This window comes from Octopus sinensis, linkage group LG27 (genome assembly GCF_006345805.1).
Source record: "Octopus sinensis linkage group LG27, ASM634580v1, whole genome shotgun sequence".
In the NCBI taxonomy this organism is placed as follows: Eukaryota; Metazoa; Mollusca; class Cephalopoda; order Octopoda; family Octopodidae; genus Octopus; species Octopus sinensis.
In genome coordinates, this window is record NC_043023.1 from 10810831 (window position 1) to 10832936 (window position 22106).

The window sequence follows — 22106 nt, forward strand, 5'->3', positions numbered from 1 at the left end:
ACTTCCCTGGGCATGGATACATTGAAATTCTGACGTCTGCCAACTAACTTGGCAGACACCCATAAAATTATTAACTATCTTACAAACAATAACTCTGAGCACCTTTTCAAACTCCACCCATCTAACATCCGTGGACATATTTACAAAGTCAGAAAACAGCACAGCTCCCATGACTTTCGGAAACATTTTTTCATGCTAAGAGTTGCTGAAGCATAGAACAAACTGCCAGCATCAGTTGTTAGTTGTCAGAGCACTGCATCCTTCAAAACTTCCATGCTTCCTGAGATTCGCCAACACTACACCTGATTTTCTCCCCTCCATACACACAAGCAAGCATGTATCTGACTCATACACTGTTCGCTTTCCAGACATTTGTACATTACTGCATATACTTTATACGCACTTTCTGACAAGTTGTGGTACACCTGAGCACTGTATACAATAATTTCATTATTATTATTATTCTTTGATGGTAGACATTTAACTGAACACAAGCACAGTCATACAGGAGAGAAACAATATTGCGGCACCTGTGGTGAATCTTTATTTCATGAACATGTTTTAACTACTCACAAATACTCCCGCAAGGCAGAAATCTTATCACTGTCACATCTGTGGTCAATTCTTCACTGAAACTGGATACTTAACTAAACACAAAACATAGATGTAAATATCAATAAGAATTTGGCTTCCCAACTGCATGGTTCCAAGTTCAGTCCTATTACATATCACCTTGGGCAGATGACTTCTACTATAGCTGAGGCTGACCAAAGCCTTGTGAATGGATTTAGTAGACAGCAACTGAAATTAGCCTCTCATGTGTATATATATATATATATATATATTCGCCATGATAGATCGGTAGCCACTACACACATTTTTTTTATTTCCTTGTTTCTTTTTGTGTTCCTTTCTGTGGAAGAGCGTAGGCTCGAAATGTTAAAGACTTTTTCAATTCCCGAGCGTTATACTAATACATCTGTTTGTTTTCTACACCACCTGTCTTCGTCTTTTGTTTTTTTTGTGAATTCTCCCTATATATATATAGGGAAATATATATAATATTTTCATTCTACAAATTACACAGCCCAAGTGAAATCGAGAGGAAAATCAGTGAAAAGAATTTTATTGATAAATTCGAACCGAAGCTAAATAAGCAATAATAATAATACTTAGAGGTACTACTTCTACTGCTACGACCGTGACCACTAACAACAACAACAATACTAAAGGTGATCAAGATGAAGATAGCAGGAAAATTATCTTATTTAGGGTTAAAAGTTCTATTACCACCACCATCACCACTAGCAACAATAATTAAGGTGCTGACAATGATGATGATGACAATTGAAATATAGAAATCCCTGACAAAGGCTATTTACAACATTTCTAAAAATAGCCCAACAATTGCTGCCTCTGTCAGGGTTAAGATACAGGACTCTTGACATGTTTAACAAAGCGTGACGTGTAAACCAATCAGCTTAAGTAATTGAGTGATACTACACACTGATTGGTCAGAATACAGTTTGCAAAACCTAGCAATCTGGAGCCTACACAGCTGTATTTAAGGCACAGATTTAATCATCTCGCTACAGTCAAAAATTGTGAAGCATAACTGTCACCACTACTACATGAACCTGAAGATTGCTGAATTTAATGCATGAAAGTACTAGTTCAATCAGAATGAACATTTAACATTCTATTATTTTATTATATTATCTTATATTATATCATTATAAGATTGTAAATAAAACATGAAAATCAGACAATGTTGGAATCCCTTTTATTAATATATTCTTCTATACATAATCACACACACCCGTATATATATATTACAAATGTTGCTTTTCATGTTTTTCTTAATAAATCTGTTTACATTCTGAATATTGATATTTCAAAATACTTATCAAATTTGTTAATGCATGGCTGCACTTCATTGACTTAAATAGATGAAAGATGAAATAGTTTTCTATGTTTTCATTAGTATTAGGGAGATGTACTCGTATAGCAAGTGATTTGATCTGAGATCGTGTGCTGGAACGAAAACAATTGCAGCGTGGAAGGTGTTTGTAAGCCATTTAAGAAACACACAAAAGCTGTTCGATTCACTTCAACATTTAAATTTAATTTGTCAAAATATTTTCGTCGCTTTAAGACCGTGACCTGTTCACTGACAAAATTCCATGCTATATATATATATATAAGTCGTAAGACACCTGCTGTTTTTGTCCTGTTATTACTATTATTGTTTTTTGTATTTATAGTCGTGTGGCATCGTCCGTTTTTCTGTCCTTGTTTCGTATACATTCTATCCTTTTTCCAAGAAATCTAATGCTCGTAGCTTAGTTTTTCCTTGGGACTGGCCGGATCGGAGCGATCTCAAGATTAATCAGCCGAAATTGCGAGGATGATCCAGTTCTTGACTGAAGATTAGAGGCTTCGAATGACCCGTCCGTTTTTTGTGTCGTCTATTTAAGTGTTTTGCGTTCTTGTCCCATTTTTTATATATATATTACGGAGATGAACTCGCATAGCAAGTAATTTGATCTGAGAACGTATGCTGGAACGAAAACAATTGCAGCGTGGAAGGTGTTTATAAGCCATTTAAGAAACACACAAAAGCCGTTCGATTCACTTCAACATTTAAGTTTAATTTGTCGAAATATTTTTGTCAGTGAACAGTTCGCGGTCTTAAAGCAACGAAAATATTTCGACAAATTAAACTTAAATGTTGAAGTGAATCAAACGGCTTTTGTGTGTTTCTTAAATGGCTTACAAACACCTTCCACACTGCAATTGTTTGCATTAGTATTAGGTTGTCCGGAAAGTTCGTGCCGATTTATAGTAGCTTACCTTTCGACTTATTTTAGAACATGTTTGAGTCCATAAAATAGGATTTTACTACACCTCCATTTAGAGCACAGTTTATGCTATCTTTTCGTGAAAGAAGGTTTGTGATCCTATAACCTGTGTTAATTCTGTAAACCTTTAAAATGGAAGATAAAAAAGTTCATTTTCAGCACTTGATACTTTCGGAACCAGACAAAAATTGCTGCAGCTCGGCTGGGATGTGTTACCCCAACCTCCATATTCACCAGATATTGCTCCTTCGGATTTCCACTTATTCAGGTCTCTGCAGAATAGTCTTAATGGTAAAAATTTCAATTCCTTGGAGGACGTAAAAAGATACCTTGATGAATTCTGTGCCATGAAACCACCTCAATTCTGGGAAGAGGGTATTTTCAAGTTAAAGGAAAGATGGAGACACATTGTGCAACAAAATGGTTCATATTTGGTTGATTAAAAATGTAATGGCAAGTATTTATTGACCTTTTTCTTTCCTTTAAAAATCGGCATGAACTTTCCGGACAATCCAATAATCTTTGTAATTTTATGAATACTGACATTTCAAAATATTCATCAAATTGGAATAAAGTAAAAGGAAGAATTAATTTGATGAAAAAAATGAATATGGAGATTTGAGAAGAAAAATAAATTTTACAAGCAAAATAAGCTGTTCACATCCAATGCTAAATCATTCAAGAAAGAAATAAGGAAGGAGAAAGTAACTGTTGAAGGCTCTACTTAGTGGGAGTGAACCCAGAACAATGTGGTTGGTAAGCAAGCTACTTATCACACAGCCACTCCTACAGCACGTTTATATAAATATATATATCTCTTTTACTCTTTTACTTGTTTCAGTCATTCGACTGCGGCCATACTGGAGCACCGCCTTTAGTCGAGCAAATTGACCCTGGACTTATTCCATCGGTCTCTTTTTGCCAAACCGCTAAGTTACGGGGACTTAAACACACCAGCATCGATTGTCAAGCAATGCTAGGGGTCAAACATATATACGACAGGCTTCTTTCAGTTTCCATCTCCCAAATCCACTCACAAGGCATTGGTCGGCCCAAGGCTATAGTAGAAGACACTTGCCCAAGATGCCACGCAGTGGGACTGAACCCGGAACCATGTGGTTGGTAAGCAAGCTACTTACCACACAGCTACTCCTGCACCTATATATATATATATATATGACAGGCTTCTTTCAGCTTCTATCTACCAAATCCACTCGCAAGGGCTTTGGTTGGCCTGAGGCTATAGTAGGTGCCATGCAGTGGAATTGAACCTCTAAACATATTGTTGAGAACCAAACTGTTTACCACACAGCTACTCCTGTACCTACATGTTCACCATTTTGTTTTTTTTCATTTCATATTAAATTGTAGTGTAGGTATTTTTAGAAAATTTCAAAAATTCCATAAAAAAAGGTACCCATATTTCTGAAAGTTATGAGGAAACAAAGCCAACTGGGAAAATTTTTCACTACAAATCCCGATATAATTGGAATTTGCACCATCTGAATCATATATGTAGAAAGTTTCATTAAAAAATATCCATTTTTCTGGAAGTTATGAGGAAACAAAGTCAGGAGGGGGAAGACTTGTGATGGTATTCCATCTAGCAGAATCGTTAGCACGTCGGGTGAAATGCTTAGCGGTATTTCGGCTGCCGTTACGTTGTGAGTTCAAATTCCGCCAAGGTCGACTTTGCCTTTCATCCTTTCGGGAGTCAATAAATTAAGTACCAGTTAAGCACTGGGGTCGATATAATCGACTTAATACCTATGTCTGTCCATGTTTGTCTCCTCTATGTTTAGCCCCTTGTGGGTAGTAAAGAAATAGGTATTCCAGGTTACTGATGAGATGAGGATTTGGCCACAGAAAATGAAGTGACATCTGACCCCTGACCTATGCAAGTATGGAAATGTAGGCATGATAATGATGATGATGATGATGATGATGATTCAGTGAATGTGAAATCTCATAATGAATCTGGGGAGCCAGGTTAAGAAATGCTGCAGAATAAGAAAGGGTGAAAGTGCAAAGACACAACCAGTTAAGAATCAGGTCCACAAAGCTATCATGTTTTGGCTATACATGTGGGATGACGTCAGCAGCTGGGGAGCTGACCGGAAGGGGCAGCCGTGACGCGCGCGCAGCGAATGGGGCACTCTGCCTTTTCGACGGTCATCACGTTGTTAAGGTTGGGTGAAGCAGCTGCTATCTCTAGCATTCGGGTCGGGCTATGTTGAAGGATCCGTTACCGCTGAAGGGTCTCCGTCTGAGCGAAGTGAAGGTAGGGTCCTTTATTTTGAATCTCTCGCATACACCACAATACAATGCATCAAAAGTCAGGGCCCGTGACCATCCTGCAAAGAAAGGTTATCAAGAAGAGAGCAGGAGGCTGTCAAAGACAATTATGGCCTGACAACATCAAAGAATGGAATGGAAACAAGTACCCGGTTGTATCACAACACTAAGGGAACTGGAAAATTATGGCAAGCTGACCCCTGGATACAGGGAAGGAACAACATCATCATCATCATTTAACGTCCGTTGTCCATGCTAGCATGGGTTGGACGGTTCGACCGGGGATCTGGGAAGCCAGAAGGCTGCACCAGGCTCCAGTCTTATCTAGCAGTGTTTCTACAGCTGGATGCCCTTCCTAACGCCAACCACTCCGTGAGTGTAGTGGGTGCTTTTTACGTGCCACCTGCACAGGTGCCAGGCGAGGCTGGCAACGGCCACGATCGGATTGGTGTATTTTATGTGCCACCGGCACGGAAGCCAGTCGAGGCGGCGCTGGCATCGGCCACGAGTAGGATAGTGCTTTTTACGTACCACCAGACCAGGGATCCTGGCTGGTTCAATTCGATTTCGATTTTACTTGCCCCAACATGTCTTCGCAAGCATTATATCCACACACATTCAAAAAACTTCTTTCAGTTTTGGTTTACCAAATCCACTCTCGAGGCTTTGGTCAGCCCAAACCGGGAAATGCAGGGCAACAAATATTGCAATATTAGAAAAGCTAAAGGTGCAGAGACACCTTTAGTTGAGAATCAGTCCACAATGCTTTCATATTTGGAGTACGCAATGGACTATGTGTGACTACCCAAGACCATCCTAACAAGGAAGTGTTGAGGGGAAGAGAACAAGAGGTCATCAAAGGCTTTTGCAGACTGACAGCAACAAAGAATGGACCGGAAACAAGTGTCCGGATAATGGCATGGAATACAACACAAATGGCAAGCTGACTCCTGGATACAGGGAGGACACATACTTGAGAATATCCATACATATTCAAAAAGCTTCTTTTATATTTTTATTTCTTTATTGCCCACAAGGGGCTAAACAGATTAAGTCAATTATATCGACCCCAATGAGTAACTGGTACTTAATTTATTGACCCCGAAAGGATGAAAGGCAAAGTCGACCTCGGCGAAATTTGAACTCAGAACGTAGTGGCAGACGAAATACCTATTTTTTTACTACCCACAAGGGGCTAAACAAGGACAGACAAACGGATTAAGTCGATTATATCGACCCCAGTGTGTAACTTGTACTTAATTTATCGACCCCGATAGGATGAAAAGCAAAGTCGACCTTGGTGGAATTTGAACTCAGAACATAATGGCAGAAGAAATATCTATTTCTTTACTGCCCACAAGGGGCTAAACACAGAGGGGACAAACAAGGACAGACAAACGGATTAAGTCGATTACATCAACCCCAGTACGCAACTGGTACTTAATTTATCGACCCCGAAAGGATGAAAGGCAAAGTCGACCTTGGCAGAATTTGAACGATTAGCCAAAAGTGCCACACAGTAGGACTGAACCTGATATCTGATGGTTGGGAAGCAAGCTTGTTAACCATACAGCTGTCAGTTTCCTTGCATTGATTCATTAAGGCCCATCTTTCCTTTTTATTTCTGGTTGCAATGTTTTCAACAAACCCTGTCACTACTTCCCTCCACAAGTCGGTTGGCTTGCGCCTCGGTACCTGGAGGAGCAAGTCGATATCGTCCAGCGTCGTGGGACACTGGACGGATGGCCCTGTTAAGTTGCTAGGAGTCTGGTTTGGGCCAGACTCCCAAACGGAGAGGAACTGGAGTGAGGTGACGAGCAAGGTGGAGGCCATAGTACGGACCTGGTCCGGAAGGTCTCTGTCCTTGAAAGGAAGGGCGGAGGTGGTGCAGATGTTCATTGCATCTGTAATCACTTACCGCCTGACCGTTGTCCCTTGCCCCGGTTCATGGCTTAACAAGTTGGAGCGAATCCTTTTCCGCTTTTTGTGGAAGGAAGGAAAGCCACTTGTGAGGCGCTCCGTTTGCTGCCAGGAACCGTTAAAGGGTGGGTTAGGAATGCCTTGGCTGATGATGCGCAGACATGCGTTGAGGCTGAAGCATCTCTGGCACCACCTGGAGGGTGATAAGGTGTGGAGTCTGCTGGCTGGGAAATTTTTCCCGAGACTGGCCTCCTTAACGGATTTTAAACCCGGTCGCATCAAAAGATGGAAACTGACTTTATGGCAAAAGGAGTGCCGACAGGCACTCACGCTGATCCACAAGGCGGGCAAGGCCGGCTGCGGAAATACCACCTCGGTATTTTATAGAAGGCTGGTAGAGGCAAAGAACGACGACGTCCTAGGAGGGGCTCTGGGGTTTGACGAAGACCAGCTTACCAACCTGTTAAAAAGACTTTCAGGACGGGGTACTTGGATAATTTCCAAAGATCCCTGGCCTGGCAGTGCTATAGAACGCTCTACCTGTTCGCGAGAGAAGTTATCGCGGCACGGAATTCCAGTGCCACCAACGTGTCCAAGGTGCGAGTTGGACGATGAAACCGTCCAGCATGCCTTTGTACACTGTCGGAAGTTGTCAGACTTGATAAGTTACGCAGAACACGTGTTATCGCATCTAGGACGAGTACAGCTGTCGGCTGAGTCTATGATTAAGATGATACCGCCAACTGGACTCTCGAGGAAGGTGAGGCATGTTTTCACTGTACGGTTGCAGTAGTAAAAGAATGCATGTGGAGAACAAGAATGGAAGGAGTCGCGATAGGATCCTTTGTCTCGGGCCCCGGCTGCTCACTTACTTCAGATATCATCTGAAGAGCAAAATGGGGCTGGAAAAGAGGAACTTACCACGAGGTGTGTATGAGAAAAGATGGAAGGAAGTGGAAAAAAAGGTGGGTGTCAGAAACCCAGCTTAACTATGGAGGGAGGAGAGGAAATAAAAGCTGCGGGGCCTTATAAATTGCCGGGGTTTGAAACTTCGGTAAGATCAAAAAGGTTATGAACTGTGATAAGATTCTATTGGTCACGTAAAGGATAATTTATAGACGAATTTTTTAATCCAAATGTTATGGAAAAATTTTTAAAATCGAACCTCTTAATTATTTGTTTTGCATGTATGTTATGTATTTGTAATTCTATGTAAACGATTGTATAATCGTAATAAAGAAATCACTACTTCCCTCCTGTAGATACAGTATTTGCTTATATTTAAGACAGGCAGGGTTCTGTGGTTAAGAAGATTGCTCAGTTACCCTGTGATCTGGGGTTCAGGCCTACTGAATGGCACCCTGAATATCTTCGGCTGTAGAGCCAGGCCAACCTGAGCCTTGGAAGACACTTGCCCAAGGTGCCATGCAGTGGGACTGAACCCGGAACCATGTGGTTGGTAAACAAGCTACTTACCACACAGCCACTCCTGTGCCTGTGAGTATGTGAGAGCATAAATGTAGGTATGGTTTCATGGTTAAGTCTGCTACCCAACTATGTGGTTTTAGGTTCAATCCTAGGGTGTGGCACCTTGGGTCAGCCCAAACCTTGTGAGTGGATTTAGAAGGTGGAAGAGAGTGTGTGTATGTGTCTCCACATCTTGACACATGTTTGTTGCAGACAGGTGTCATCTTTCTACATGTGGTGTTGTTTGTTTTCAATCTCCAATGGAAACGTGACCAACCACGAAGAAATATTACTTTGCATGTAAAACGTGTGATGGTTGGCAACAAGGAGGGCATCCAACCAAAGAAAACCTGTCTCAACAAATTCCATTTAACCCATGCCAACATGGAAAAGTGAACATTAAAACTCAAATCTTTATATATAACAGTCAAGTTGTGTGAGTGTCTGTCTCCTACGATTTAGATTCCTAACTACTCCCACATTTTGCGGTGCAGTTTAACCAAAACCGGGTATCTTATAGTCGTGATTCATATCGAGCCCTTCTGGGTATTAGCGCGCGTCTACGATGAGTCTACGATGTAAAAAAAAATTTACCATAATTTTTTTCCATTTTAATGCATTTTTTTCGCTATTACATAAGGGAAGTAACTCTCTATAAATGTCTACGATGAGTCAACGATTTTAAAAAAATTTACCATCATTTTTTTTTCCATTTTTAATGCATTTTTTTGGCTATAACTCTCTAAAAATGCTTATATAGTTACTTCCCTTACAAACCCGAGCAACGCCGGGCGATACTGCTAGTAGTTCATAATTCACAAATAAGAATTTCCCAAATCTTTAATGAAGGTGTTTCTCCCAAAAGAGACTACATTCATAGATTACAAGAATTCAAAGACAATGGGGTTTTTTTTCTTTTTCCAACTTAATTCATCATGATGTATGTTCAACAATGCATGCATGGTGAACTCATGAGTTGAAATTTAAAAGAAAAAGATTGACAAAGACATCAAAGAGGTGAACAACAATCTCCTTTATGAAACAAAAGGGACAGCATGGGAACCAAATGCTGGGATCCTCAAATGTTAACCAAAATTGTTTATATTATAAAGTGATAATTAAGTCAAGTTAATTAATTTCGATAAACACAGGCACCATTATTTGTTTATAAATTCTTAATTAAACTAAACATGTGGAATCAATGAATGTCTACAAAATTCCCAAGATGTGCGGTTTTGTGTCGGTAAAATTCATTATAGAATAGTAATTAACTCTGTTTAATTAATCTCAGTACAATGATGATTTACTTGTAAATTGAGTGAATGCGGTTGGTCTCTTCCTTTTGTAGTGTGAGTCATTGTTTATAAACATATCAGACAGCCTCTACCGAAGTGTCACAGTTATAAGGCTTAGCCTCTTCCAAAGTTTCACAGTTTGAAGGTTTAGCCTCTTCCAAAGTTTCACAATTTGACGGTTTAGCCTCTACCAAAGTTTCACAGTTTAAAGGCTTAGCCTCTACCAAAGTTTCACATTTTGAAGGCTTTGCCTCTACCAAAGTTCCACAGTTAAAAGGCTTAGCTTCTACCACAGTTTCAGAGTTAAAAGGCTTAGCCTCTACTGAAGTTCCATAGTTAAAAGCCTTAGCCTTTACTGAAGTTTTATAGTTAAAAGGCTTAGGTTCTACCACAGTTTCAGAGTTAAAAGCCTTAGCTTCTACCGAAGTTCCACAGTTAAAAGCCTTAGCTTCTACCGAAGTTCCACAGTTAAAAAGCTTAGCATCTACCGAAGTGTCACGGTTAAAAGCCTTAGCCTCTACCGAAGTTTCATGGTTAAAAGGCTCAGGTTCTGCCGAAGTTCCATAGATAAAAGGCTTAGCTTCTACCGAAGTTTCATGCTTAAAAGGCTCAGGTTCTGCTGAAGTTCCATAGATAAAAGCCTTAGCTTCTACCGAAGTTTCATGCTTAAAAGGCTCAGGTTCTGCTGAAGTTCCATAGATAAAAGCCTTAGCTTCTGCCGAAGTGTCATGGTTAAAAGGTTTAGCTTCTACCACAGTTTTAAAGTTGAAAGCTTTCTCTTTAGCGTGTGTTTGTCTGTGTCTGTTTAGATTACTATTATCAACAAAAGATTTCCCGCACACTTCACAGTGATACGGTTTCAATCCCGAATGGCTACGAGTGTGAATAACAAGGCAAGAATTCTGAGTAAAGGATTTCCCACAGATGTCACAGTGGTATGGTTTCTCCCCCGTGTGGATTCGTCTGTGTCTGATTAAATCGCTGTTAGTACCAAACGCTTTCGCACACACTTCACAATGGAAGTTCTTTTCTCCAGTATGAATTCGTTTGTGTTTCGTCAAGACATTATTAGAGACAAAAGACTTCCAACAGATTTCACAGGGAAACAGTTTCTCTCCAGTGTGACTCCGTTTGTGGATCGTAACCTTAGAATTAGTAATGAATGCTTTTCCGCAGATTTCACAGGCAAACGGTTCTCTCCGGAATGGATCCGTTCGTGAATGACAAGATTAGCATGATCAAGAAGGTTTTCTCACAGATTTCACACTGAAAAAGCTTGGCATCCGTGTGGATCCGTTTATGTCTGTTTAAAACACTACTACAGATGAAAGATTCACCGCACGTTTCGCAATGGTACGGTCTTTCGCCCGTATGAATCCGCTTGTGTCTGGTTAATTTACAATTTGAGACGAAAGACTTGAAGCAGATTTCACAATGATACGGTTTTTCCCCCGTGTGGATTCGCCTATGTTTTGTTAAATTGCTGTTGGAAACAAAGGATTTATCACATATCTCACAGCGAAATAGTTTCTCCCCCGTATGGCTACGTATGTGGATAACAAGGTGAGAATTCTGAGTGAAGGATTTTTCACATATCTCGCAATGATACGGCTTTTCCCCTGTATGGATTCGTTGATGACTTATAAAATAACTGTTATATGCAAAATATTTCCCACATATTTCACAATGGAATGGTTTGTCCTTATTGTGTGCGTCTTTATGCGTGAAGAAATCCTGTTCAGAATCGAAGGTTTTCCCACAAATCTCACAGCAATATTTTGGAATAGTTCCAATTATCGATGCTTGATTAATAAATAGTTCACTCCATAAAGGTTTCTCGTCTCTCTCTATCGATGTTGCTGAATCTACATCGGTAAAATCAGTTGTGGTAGAAGTGTCCAAGTCCTTAACGTCTTCCATATCAATTCTTCAGGAATCTGAGACAAAAATCTGAGAAATGTTTTAAAGAATTATTTCTTACGGTTTAGCTTTTTGTCGAGAATATTATCTGTTTCGGTTTACAAGTGTGGAAATTATGCAATGTATATTTTTTTTTTCCAAATTCCACACATATATTTTTGTTACATTTTCTACATTATCATTACGTCTTCCATATCAATTCTTCAGGAATCTGAGACAAAAATCTGAGAAATGTCAAGTATTATCTCAAATGGTTCAACTTTTAGTCGTGACTCGTAGATTTCGGTTCACAAGTGTGGGAATGATATATTTTTTACTGACCACAAGAGTTTTGTTCAGTCCTTTCCAATTTCCATACAAAAATATATTCTTGTAGGCGAAAAGACTTATAATTTCTGCATTATCAATACGGCAGTGTAAGATGAAAGAAAATGTGTATATGAACACATGTAGATGCCTAATAACTGATATGTATATATGTGTGCCTTAGTATGCGTGTATGTATGAATTTATACTGTGCACTGCGGATGAAAGAAAAGTCCGTGTGTTCTGTTGTATTTCTTTTGTTTTGTTTTTTTGAATTGACAATCAACAGAAAAGTCAAGCAGGATCAGGAAACCTATTCCCTCATTCGTTGGTAATTAAAATGGGTCCTTCTCTGTCCTGGTCTTGAGTAAATAAATCAAGAAAAAACAAATTATGTGGTTTGAGGGTGAAATCATAAATCATAAAAAGGGGTGGAAGACCGACCTTGAAATATGTAACTCACCCGATATTGAGCGCAAACGTTAACGTTTACCTTAACGTGACATAATTACTGCAAATTTTATAATTAAATTAGCTGAACTAATTAGAAACTAATTAGCAGAAACGCTGGCGATTCTCCTCGTTATCTGAATGAAACCGGTGCCGTTTGCGATTTTCCCGTCTGAATATACACCGGTGTTGTTCACAATTTTTTCCCTCTCTCAATAAACACCGACATCGTGAATTAACATTTCATTATACACATACACACATAAATATATATTTCTTTGTTGCCCACAAGGGGCTAAACGTAGAGGGGACAAACAAGGACAGACAGACGGATTAAGTCGATTACATCGACCCTAGTGCGTAACTGGTACTTAATTTATCGACCCCGAAAGGATGAAAGGCAAAGTCGACCTCGACGGAATTTGAACTCGGAACGTAACGGCAGACGAAATACATATATATATATATTTCTTTACTACCCTCAAGGGGCTAAACATAGAGGGGACAAACAAACGGATTATGTCTATTACATCGACCTCAGTGCGCAACTGGTACTTAATTTATCGACCCGAAAGGATGAAAGGCAAAGTCGACCTCGGCGGAATTTGAACTCGGAACGTAACGGCAGACGAAATACATATATATATATATTTCTTTACTGCCCACAAGGGGCTAAACACAGAGGGGACAAATAAGGACAGACAGACGGATTAAGTTGATTGTATCGACTCCAGTGCATAACTGGTACTTAATTTATTGACCCCGAAAGGATGAAAGGCAAAGTCGACCTCGGCGGAATTTGAACTCAGAACGTAGCGGCAGACGAAATACCTATTTCTTTATTACCCACAAGGGGCTAAACACAGAGGGGACAAACAAACGGATTAAGTCTATTACATCGACCCCAGTGCGTAACTGGTACTTAATTTATCGACCCCGAAATGATGAAAGGCAAAGTCGACCTCAGCGGAATTTGAACCCAGAACGTAACGGCAGACGAAATACGGCTAAGCATTTCGCCCGGCGTGCTAACGTTTCTGCCAGCTCGCCGCCTTACACACATAAATATAGGCATACCTACACATAAGTGCCCTACACCCAACAGCCAATTTTTTTTTTTTTTTCCACATTAAATCCCCACTTAATCGTAAATATAATCGTAATCTACAAACTCCGAAAGTCTTCTGTACAGAAGTTTAGAAATAGCAGAAGTTTAGAAATAGCAGAAGTTTAGAAATAGCAGCCAGAAAGCTTAGAAATAGCTATTTCCTCTACTTTAAAAAGAGATTCTCGGACAAAAACAAATTACTCGAAAACAATCCACGCAGGCAGAGAGGAAGAATAACGAAAATCAATATATATATTATAGATAGAACGGGTGTACTATATATATATATATATATATATATTATAGATAGAACGGGTGTACTATATATATAATATATATATATATATATATATTATAGATAGAACGAGTGTACTATATATATATATATCTATACAATATGTTAATATATATATTTATATATTATAGATAGAACGGGTGTATAATATATATATATATATATTATAGGTAGAACGGGTGTATAATATTATATATATATTATAGCTAGAACGGGTGTATAATATATATATATATATATTATAGCTAGAACGGGTGTATAATATATATATTATAGATAGAACGGATGTATAATATATATATATATATATAATATATATAGTATAGATAGAGCGGGTGTATAATATATATAATAGATAGAACGGGTGTATATATATATATATATATATATATATATATATATCATAGATAGAACAGGTATATTATATATATATATTATAGATAGAACGGGTGTATAATATATATATATATATATTATAGATAGAACGGGTATATTATATATATATATATATATAGTATAGATAGAACTGGTGTATAATATATATATATATTAAAGATAGAACGGGTATATTATATATATATATATATATAAGTATAGATAGAACGGGTGTATAATATATATATATATATTATAGCTAGAACGGGTGTATAATATATATATATATATAGTATAGATAGAACGGGTGTATAATATATATATATTATAGCTAGAACGGGTGTATAATATATATATATATATAGTATAGATAGAACGGGTGTATAATATATATATAGTATAGCTAGAACGGGTGTATAATATTATATATATATATATATATATATTATATATATATATATATATATACTCAATTCTTATAGTTTTGGTTTTTTGAGAATCTTTAAGGATTTTATTCGTCAGAGACAAGTCACATGACCTGGACTTCCTGTTCCGTTCATGGCTTCGTCTGATCGCGTCGTAATAATAACGAAATCTATTTTACTGTAAAAACTGGTTTATACAGCAACAACAGGTAAGGTATATATAATATGTATATCGTTTGAGGTGAACATCGGTAACTGGAAACTTTCTGTTGCTGAGAGGTCGATATTAAATCCGGCATAATTGGACAAGTGCCCCTCCCCCCTTGGCTTTGTTTCCTCATAAGTTTAATTAAAATGAATGTTTGGTTATGTTTATGTTCCACTAATAACTTTCAGACGATGGGGGATACGATTATAACATAGTTTGGTACTACTAGCGAACAGTGTACCCGGTGCGCGCACTCGCGTACTCGCGCATCCGCGCCGGCTAGTCGTGACTAGTCGATCCATACTTTGTGTTTTTGTGTGTTATTTACTCTTTACTCTATTTTTTTTTTTACTCTTTTACTTGTTTCAGTCATGTGACTGTGACCATGCTGGAGCATCGCCTTTTAGTCGAGCAAATCGACCCCAGGACTTATTCTTTGGAAGCCTAGTACTTATTCTATCGGTCACTTTTGCCGAAACGCTAAGTGACGGGGGCGTAAACACACCAGCATCGGTTGTCAAGCAATGCTAGGGGGACAAACACAGACACACAAACACACATACCTATATATGTATATATACATATAACGATGGGTTTCTTTCTGTTTCCGGCTACCAAATCCACTCACAAGGCTTTGGTTGGCCCGAAGCTATAGTAGAAGACACTTGCCCAATTTGCCACGCAGTGGGACTGAACCCGGAACCATGTGGTTGGTAAGCAAGCTACTTACCACACACCCACTCCTACGCCTATTATATATAATAGTATTTATGGAATTTTGATTTACTGTAGGGTGACTTATTGTCCGACTATTTTGCCTCATAACATCCAGTAGAATGGATATCTTTTAATGAAAGTTTCTATAAATACACTTCAGATGGTGTAGATTACGAATATATTGGAATTTGTTGTGAAAAAAATTTTCCTGTGGGTTGAAATGAGTTTCGGGAAATTCACACGAGACGGCTTTTGTTTTCTCTTAACTTTTTTTTTTTTTTACTTGTTTCAGTCATGTGACTGCGGCCATGCTGGAGCACCGCCTTTAGTCGAGCAAATCGACCCCAGGACTTATTCTTTGTAAGCCTAGTACTTATTCTATCCGTCTCTTTTGTCGAACCGCTAAGTGACGGGGACGTAAACACACCAGCATCGGTTGTCAAGCGATGTTGGGGGGGGGGACAAACATATTCACACACATACATATATATATACATATATGTGTGTATATATATATACACATATATACATATATACGATGGGCTTCTTTCAGTTTCCGTCTACTAAATCCACCTACCATGTGGTGCCTCTTCGTTTAGCAGTGGGACTGAACCCGGAACCATGTGGTTGGTAAAAATTAGTATTTTTTTAATGAAATTTTCTTCAAATACCTTTCAGAGTGTGTTAATTATGATTATATCAGAATCTGATGTGTAAATGAAAATTTTGAGCAACGCACACATACATTTTGACACATCACGATTTTTATTTCGAAATTCAAAGTTCCATATTTGACATGTGTCAGTGTGAGTGTGTACGAGCTCACCATTTCTTTCTTTTTCATTTTTTCACATCAAATTCCGATATAATTGTAATCTACACACTCTAAAAAATATTTTAGAAAATATAAAAAAAAAAAAACTATCAGGCGCAGGAGTGGCTGTGTGGTAAGTAGCTTGCTAACTAACCACATGGTTCCGCGTTCAGTCCCACTGCGTGGCACCTTGGGCAAGTGTCTTCTACTATAGCCTCGGGCCGACCAAAGCCTTGTGAGTGGATTTGGTAGATGGAAACTGAAAGAAGCCTGTCGTATATAGGTACAGGAGTGGCTGTGTGGTAAGTAGCTTGCTAACCAACCACATGGTTCCAGGTTCAGTACCACTGCATGGCACCTTGGGCAAGTGTCTTCTACTATAGCCTTGGGCTGACCAATGCCTTGTGAGTGGATTTGGTAGATGGAAACTGAAAGAAGCCTGTCGTATATAGGTACAGGAGTGGCTGTGTGGTAAGTAGCTTGCTAACCAACCACATGGTTCCAGGTTCAGTACCACTGCATGGCACCTTGAGCAAGTGTCTTCTACTATAGCCTTGGGCTGACCAATGCCTTGTGAGTGGATTTGGTAGACGGAAACTGAAAGAAGCCCGTCGTATATATGTATATATATATATACATCTATGTGTGTCTGTGTTTGTCCCCCTAGCATTGCTTGACAACCGATGCTGGTGTGCTTACGTCCCCGTTACTTAGCGGTTCAGCAAAAGAGACCGATAGAATAAGTACTGGGCTTACAAAAGATTAAGTCCCGGGGTCGAGTTGCTCAACTAGAGGCGGTGCTCCAGCATGGCCGCAGTCAAATGACTGAAACAAGTAAAAGAGTAAGCATTGAAAGGTATGACTTAGCAAGAGATCTAGGGCTGCTTCAAACTGGAAAATGCCTCTGGACTAATGCATTGCTTCTAATGGAGAATTCTTTGAAGGTGATAAAAGTGTAAGCATGTAAAACTAATTGAATAAAATAATATTACAAAATTCCGGTTTCTTTTGGGTACCCCCTCACACACACACACGAGAGAGGATGCCCTAATGTATCATCATCATCATCATCGTTTAACGTCCGTTTTCCGCGCCAGCACGGGTTGGACGGTTCGACCAGGGGCTGCACCACGCTCCAGTCTGATCTGGCAGTGTTTCTACAGCTGGATGCCCTTCCTAACACCAACCACTCCGTGAGTGTAGTGGATGCTTTTTACGTGCCACCGGCACAGGTGCCAGGGGAGTCTGGCATCGGCCACGATCGGTTGGTGCTTTTAACGTGCCAGCAGCACGGAAGCCAGCCAAGGCGGTGCTGGCATCGGCCATGTTCGGATGGTGCTTTTTATGTGCCACTTGCACAGAAGCCAGTCGGGGCGGCACTGGATATATAAAAAAATATATATAAGAGGATACTAGAGACCGAGACCTATGGAAGTATGCTGTGCATGAGAAGACCCGGCAGGACAAGTGAGACCATAACCCGTGGCCTCTACATGGGATGTAGCCAGTTCATTTATGCATATCTTTCCTTCTTGGGACACAAAACTCTACTTGTGAAGACCTGTTGAGGCAAGTGAGAATCAAAATCAATCAACATCAAATGGAAATTGAAGCTGCGATACCAGTGCCGTTGGCACGTAAGCGAACCATCAGAACATGGCTGTTGCCAGCGCTGCCCCGACGGGCCTCCGTGCCGGTGTCTTGTAAAAAGCACCATCTGATCGTGGCCGTTGCCAGCCTCGCCTGGCACGTAAAAAGCACCTACTACACTCACGGAGTGGTTGGCGTTAGGAAGGGCATCTAGCCGTAGAAACATTGCCAGATCAGACTGGGCCTGGTGCAGCCTTCTGGTTTCCCAGACCCCAGTTGCACCTTACAACCCATGCTAGCATGGAAAGCAGACGCTAAACGATGATGATGATACAAGAGGGTGATGAAAAGTTCTTGGTTTTGGGTAAAAGAACATACAAGAGGATCTGTTACTTACGATTTTATTCAACATATTCCTCTCTCAGATACACACAATTATTGCAGCGGCCCTTCAGTTTTTCAAAGCCCTGTAAAAGAACTCGGAAGTTTAGGCCTGTCATTATACCATTAAAGCCAGGGACTTTCAATACCCCCTTGTGTGTGTGTGCTTATTTTTGTGTATAAGGTTTGTCCCCCACTACCACCACCACTTGATGACTGGTGCTCATTTGATTATGTCGCCATAACTTAGCAGTTCATCAAAAGAGACCAATAGAATAAATACCAGACTTAAAACACAAAAAGCACTGGGCTTGATTTCTTTGACTAAACCGTTCAAAGCAGTGACCCGATGATGGTTGCAGTCATCGGGTCCAATGATTGAAATACATAAAAGATAAAAGACATATCTTCAAAGAAACCTTGAATAAGTTCAATTATTCCAGTAAAATGTTTCCATCTACAGTTTTTCTTTATTAACCCTTTCGTTACCGTATTTATTTTGAGATACTCTCTGTTTCTTTCAATTAATTTTAAATATAACAAAGAATTTAGTAAAATAACTTAGTTATCATTAAGCTAGTGTTAGAAACATAAATTGTGACTAAGGTTTGGTGGAAGATTTTAATTCAGAACTTAGAAAAACAAGAGGTTTGTACTAAAGAGCCAGAGGTGGTTTCAGCCGGGTTGGTAACAAAAGGGTTAAGAATTGTTTCCTTATTATATATTTTTAAGCCTTTTGTTACCATATTTCAGTTGTGATGCTCTGTGTTTCTTTCAATTAATTTTAAATATAACAAAGAATTTAGTAAAATAACTTAGTTATCATTAAGCTAGTGTTAGAAACATAAATTGTGACTAAGGTTTGGTGGAAGATTTTAATTCAAAACTTAGGAAAACAAGAGGTTTGTACTACAAAGCCAGAGGCGGTTTCAGCCGGGTTGGTAATGAAAGGGTTAAAATGTAAAATTTCAGTTGTTCTACCTCTTTGTCTTTAAGTATTCTTTGTATCTTAATTTCTTATTTCTCTTATTTCAGAATATCAGAAACAGCAAAGAATTATTTCTGACACATCACCAATATTTATCATCTTTGAAAGACAAAAGGAAAATGTTCCACAGAATGGATATAACCCTGTTTATATAAATCTATAGTTGAATTTCTGATAAATATTTCTTCAGAACTGAGAATGAATATCAATGTTTGTCTTGTTCACTGTCTGAAAACTTTACAAGATGACTTTGCATTTTAATTGAATCTGGATTACAAAGGAGTTTGCAGCAACTTCGGATAATCACCAAAATTCACAGCTGATGGAAATATAGCAGCACTAATATTTGTTCAGAGTAAGATATTAGAACAAAAAATAAAGTTCACATCAGATACATCATCAATATTGATCATATCTTAAAGACTAAAAGAAAGTGTTATAAAGAACAAATATAATTCTATTTATATAAAGTTTGGGGAACTACAGAGAAATATTTCTTTAGAACTGATATTAATATCAACATTCGTCTTGTTCACTTCCTGAAAAGTTTACAAACTGGTTTTGCATTTTAATTGAATCTGGATTACAAAGGAGTTTGCAACAACTTCAGACAACCACCAAAATTCACAGCTGATGGAAATATAGCAGCGGTAATATTTGTTCAGAGTAAAATAGAACAAAACTAGTATATATTGTGGAGTACGAAAAGAAAAATGATGGAAAGTGAGATTAGTGAGAACAACGTTGCTCGTAAAATATTGGCTAAAAGTATTGTTTTACCTGATGACTTGAAGAATGAGAAAGCAAGAACCTCGTTTGATTGTGGTGTCTGTGGCAAATCGTTTTCCCAAAATTGCAAACTGACTAAACACAAATCTATTCATACGGGAGAGAGGCCATATTGTTGTGATATCTGTGGTAAATCATTCTCACAAAAGGGTAACTTAATCATTCACAAACGTATCCATACAGGGGAGAAACCGTATCCTTGTCATATCTGTGGTGAGGCATTTTCCCTGAAAGGTAACCTAATTACTCACCAACGTATCCATACCGGAGAAAAACCTTATGTCTGTGATATCTGTGATAAACCGTTCTCTCAAAAGCATAAATTAGTTACACACCAACGCATTCATACTGGAGAGAAACCATATCATTGTGACACTTGTGGGGAATCATTCTCTCAAAGTATTCATCTCACGAAACACATACGTATTCACACAGGAGAAAAACCATATCACTGTGATATTTGTAGTAAATCTTTCTCTCAGAGTAGCAGCCTTACTAAACATAAGGCTACCCATACAGAAGAAAAACCATATCACTGTGATATTTGTACTGAATCATTTTCTCAAAGTGCTCAGTTAACAAAACACATACGTGTTCATACTGGTTAGTGGAGGCACAATGGCCCAGTGGTTAGGGCAGTGGATTCGCAGTCATAGGATCGCGGTTTCGATTCCCAGACCGGGCGTTGTGAGTGTTTATTGAGCGAAAACACCTAAAAAAGCTCCACGAGGCTCCGGCAGGGATGGTGGTGATCCCTGCTGTACTCTTTCACCACAACTTTCTCTTACTTCCTGTTTCTGTTGTACCTGTATTTCAAAGGGCCGGCCTTGTCACTCTCTGTGTCACGCTGAATATCCCCGAGAACTACGTTAAGGGTACACGTGTCTGTGGAGTGCTCAGCCACTTACACGTTAATTTCACGAGCAGGCTGTTCCGTTGATTCGGATCAACCAGAACCCTCATCGTCGTAACCGACGGAGTGCTTCCATCCATACTGGATAACATATCTTTGTGATATCTGTGGGGAATCTTTACTCTCTTTTACTCTTTTACTTGTTTCGGGTCATTTGACTGCGGCCATGCTGGAGCACCGCCTTTAGTCGAGCAAATCGACCCCGGGACTTATTCTTTGGAAGCCTAGTACTTATTCTATCGGTCTCTTTTGCCGAACCGCGAAGTGACGGGGACGTAAACACACCAGCATCGGTTGTCAAGTAATGCTAGAGGGACAAACACAGGCACACAAACATACACACACATACATATATACATATATATACGACAGGCTTCTTTCAGTTTCTGTCTACCAGATCCACTCACAAGGGTTTGGACGGCCCGAGGCTACAGTAGAAGACTCTTGCCCAAGGTGCCACACAGTGGGACTGAACCCGGAACCATGTGGTTGGTTAGCAAGCTACTTACCACACAGCCACTCCTGCACCTATCACAATCTTTCTTAAACATTCATCTATTCATACAGGTGAAAAACCCCCATATCTGTGATTTCTGTGGTAATTTTTTTTGTTTTTGAAATGAGTACTTAACTACGCACAAATATACAGGAATGGGTGTGTGGGTGTGTATTCTTTACTTGGCATCACATGATAGTTGTAAATGAGTGTCACTGTCATACAAGCAGTGTCGTTCATTTCCAATATTCTGCAAAAGAATGTGTTTGGTCATGGAGGAAGTATTACCTTTCTTTGGAAATAGGTGAGGGTTGGGGACAGGAAAGGCATCCATCTGCAGAAAATCTGCTCAATAAACCCTGGCACATGCAAGCATAGAAAAGAGGACGTTAAAACGAGGATAATATATTTATCTGTCTGTCTATTCAATCTGTGTGTATATCTCTCTCTCTCTTTCGGAGAGGCACTGAGCACCTACACACACGGCAGTAAC

The 22106-nt window shown here is 39.2% G+C and overlaps 3 protein-coding genes across 3 annotated transcripts in view; 2 read left to right on the top strand and 1 right to left on the bottom strand.

Annotated features, from left to right (window-relative positions):
• The window catches only part of LOC115224993 (zinc finger protein 845-like), a 254784-nt gene extending 234398 nt beyond the window's left edge, over positions 1–20386 (top strand). The window contains exon 11 of the mRNA XM_029795922.2: positions 20327–20386. The gene's annotated coding sequence lies outside the window, so the exon portion shown is untranslated. The remainder of the gene's footprint in view (positions 1–20326) is intronic.
• LOC115224995 (zinc finger protein 525-like) lies at positions 9366–12676 on the bottom strand. Its single transcript, XM_036514291.1, has 2 exons — positions 12018–12676; positions 9366–11826 (listed from the first exon to the last, which is right to left on the bottom strand). The coding sequence occupies exon 2, from the start codon at positions 11756–11758 to the stop codon at positions 11018–11020; it is 741 nt and encodes a 246-aa protein (XP_036370184.1). The 5' UTR covers positions 11759–11826; positions 12018–12676; the 3' UTR covers positions 9366–11017.
• LOC115225403 (zinc finger protein 271-like) lies at positions 14833–21236 on the top strand. The gene is made up of 3 exons (XM_029796360.2): positions 14833–14926; positions 19463–20811; positions 21205–21236. Coding segments are annotated over exons 2-3 (684 nt in total). The 5' UTR covers positions 14833–14926; positions 19463–20128; the 3' UTR covers positions 21206–21236.
• The last annotated feature ends 870 nt before the right edge of the window (positions 21237–22106 follow it).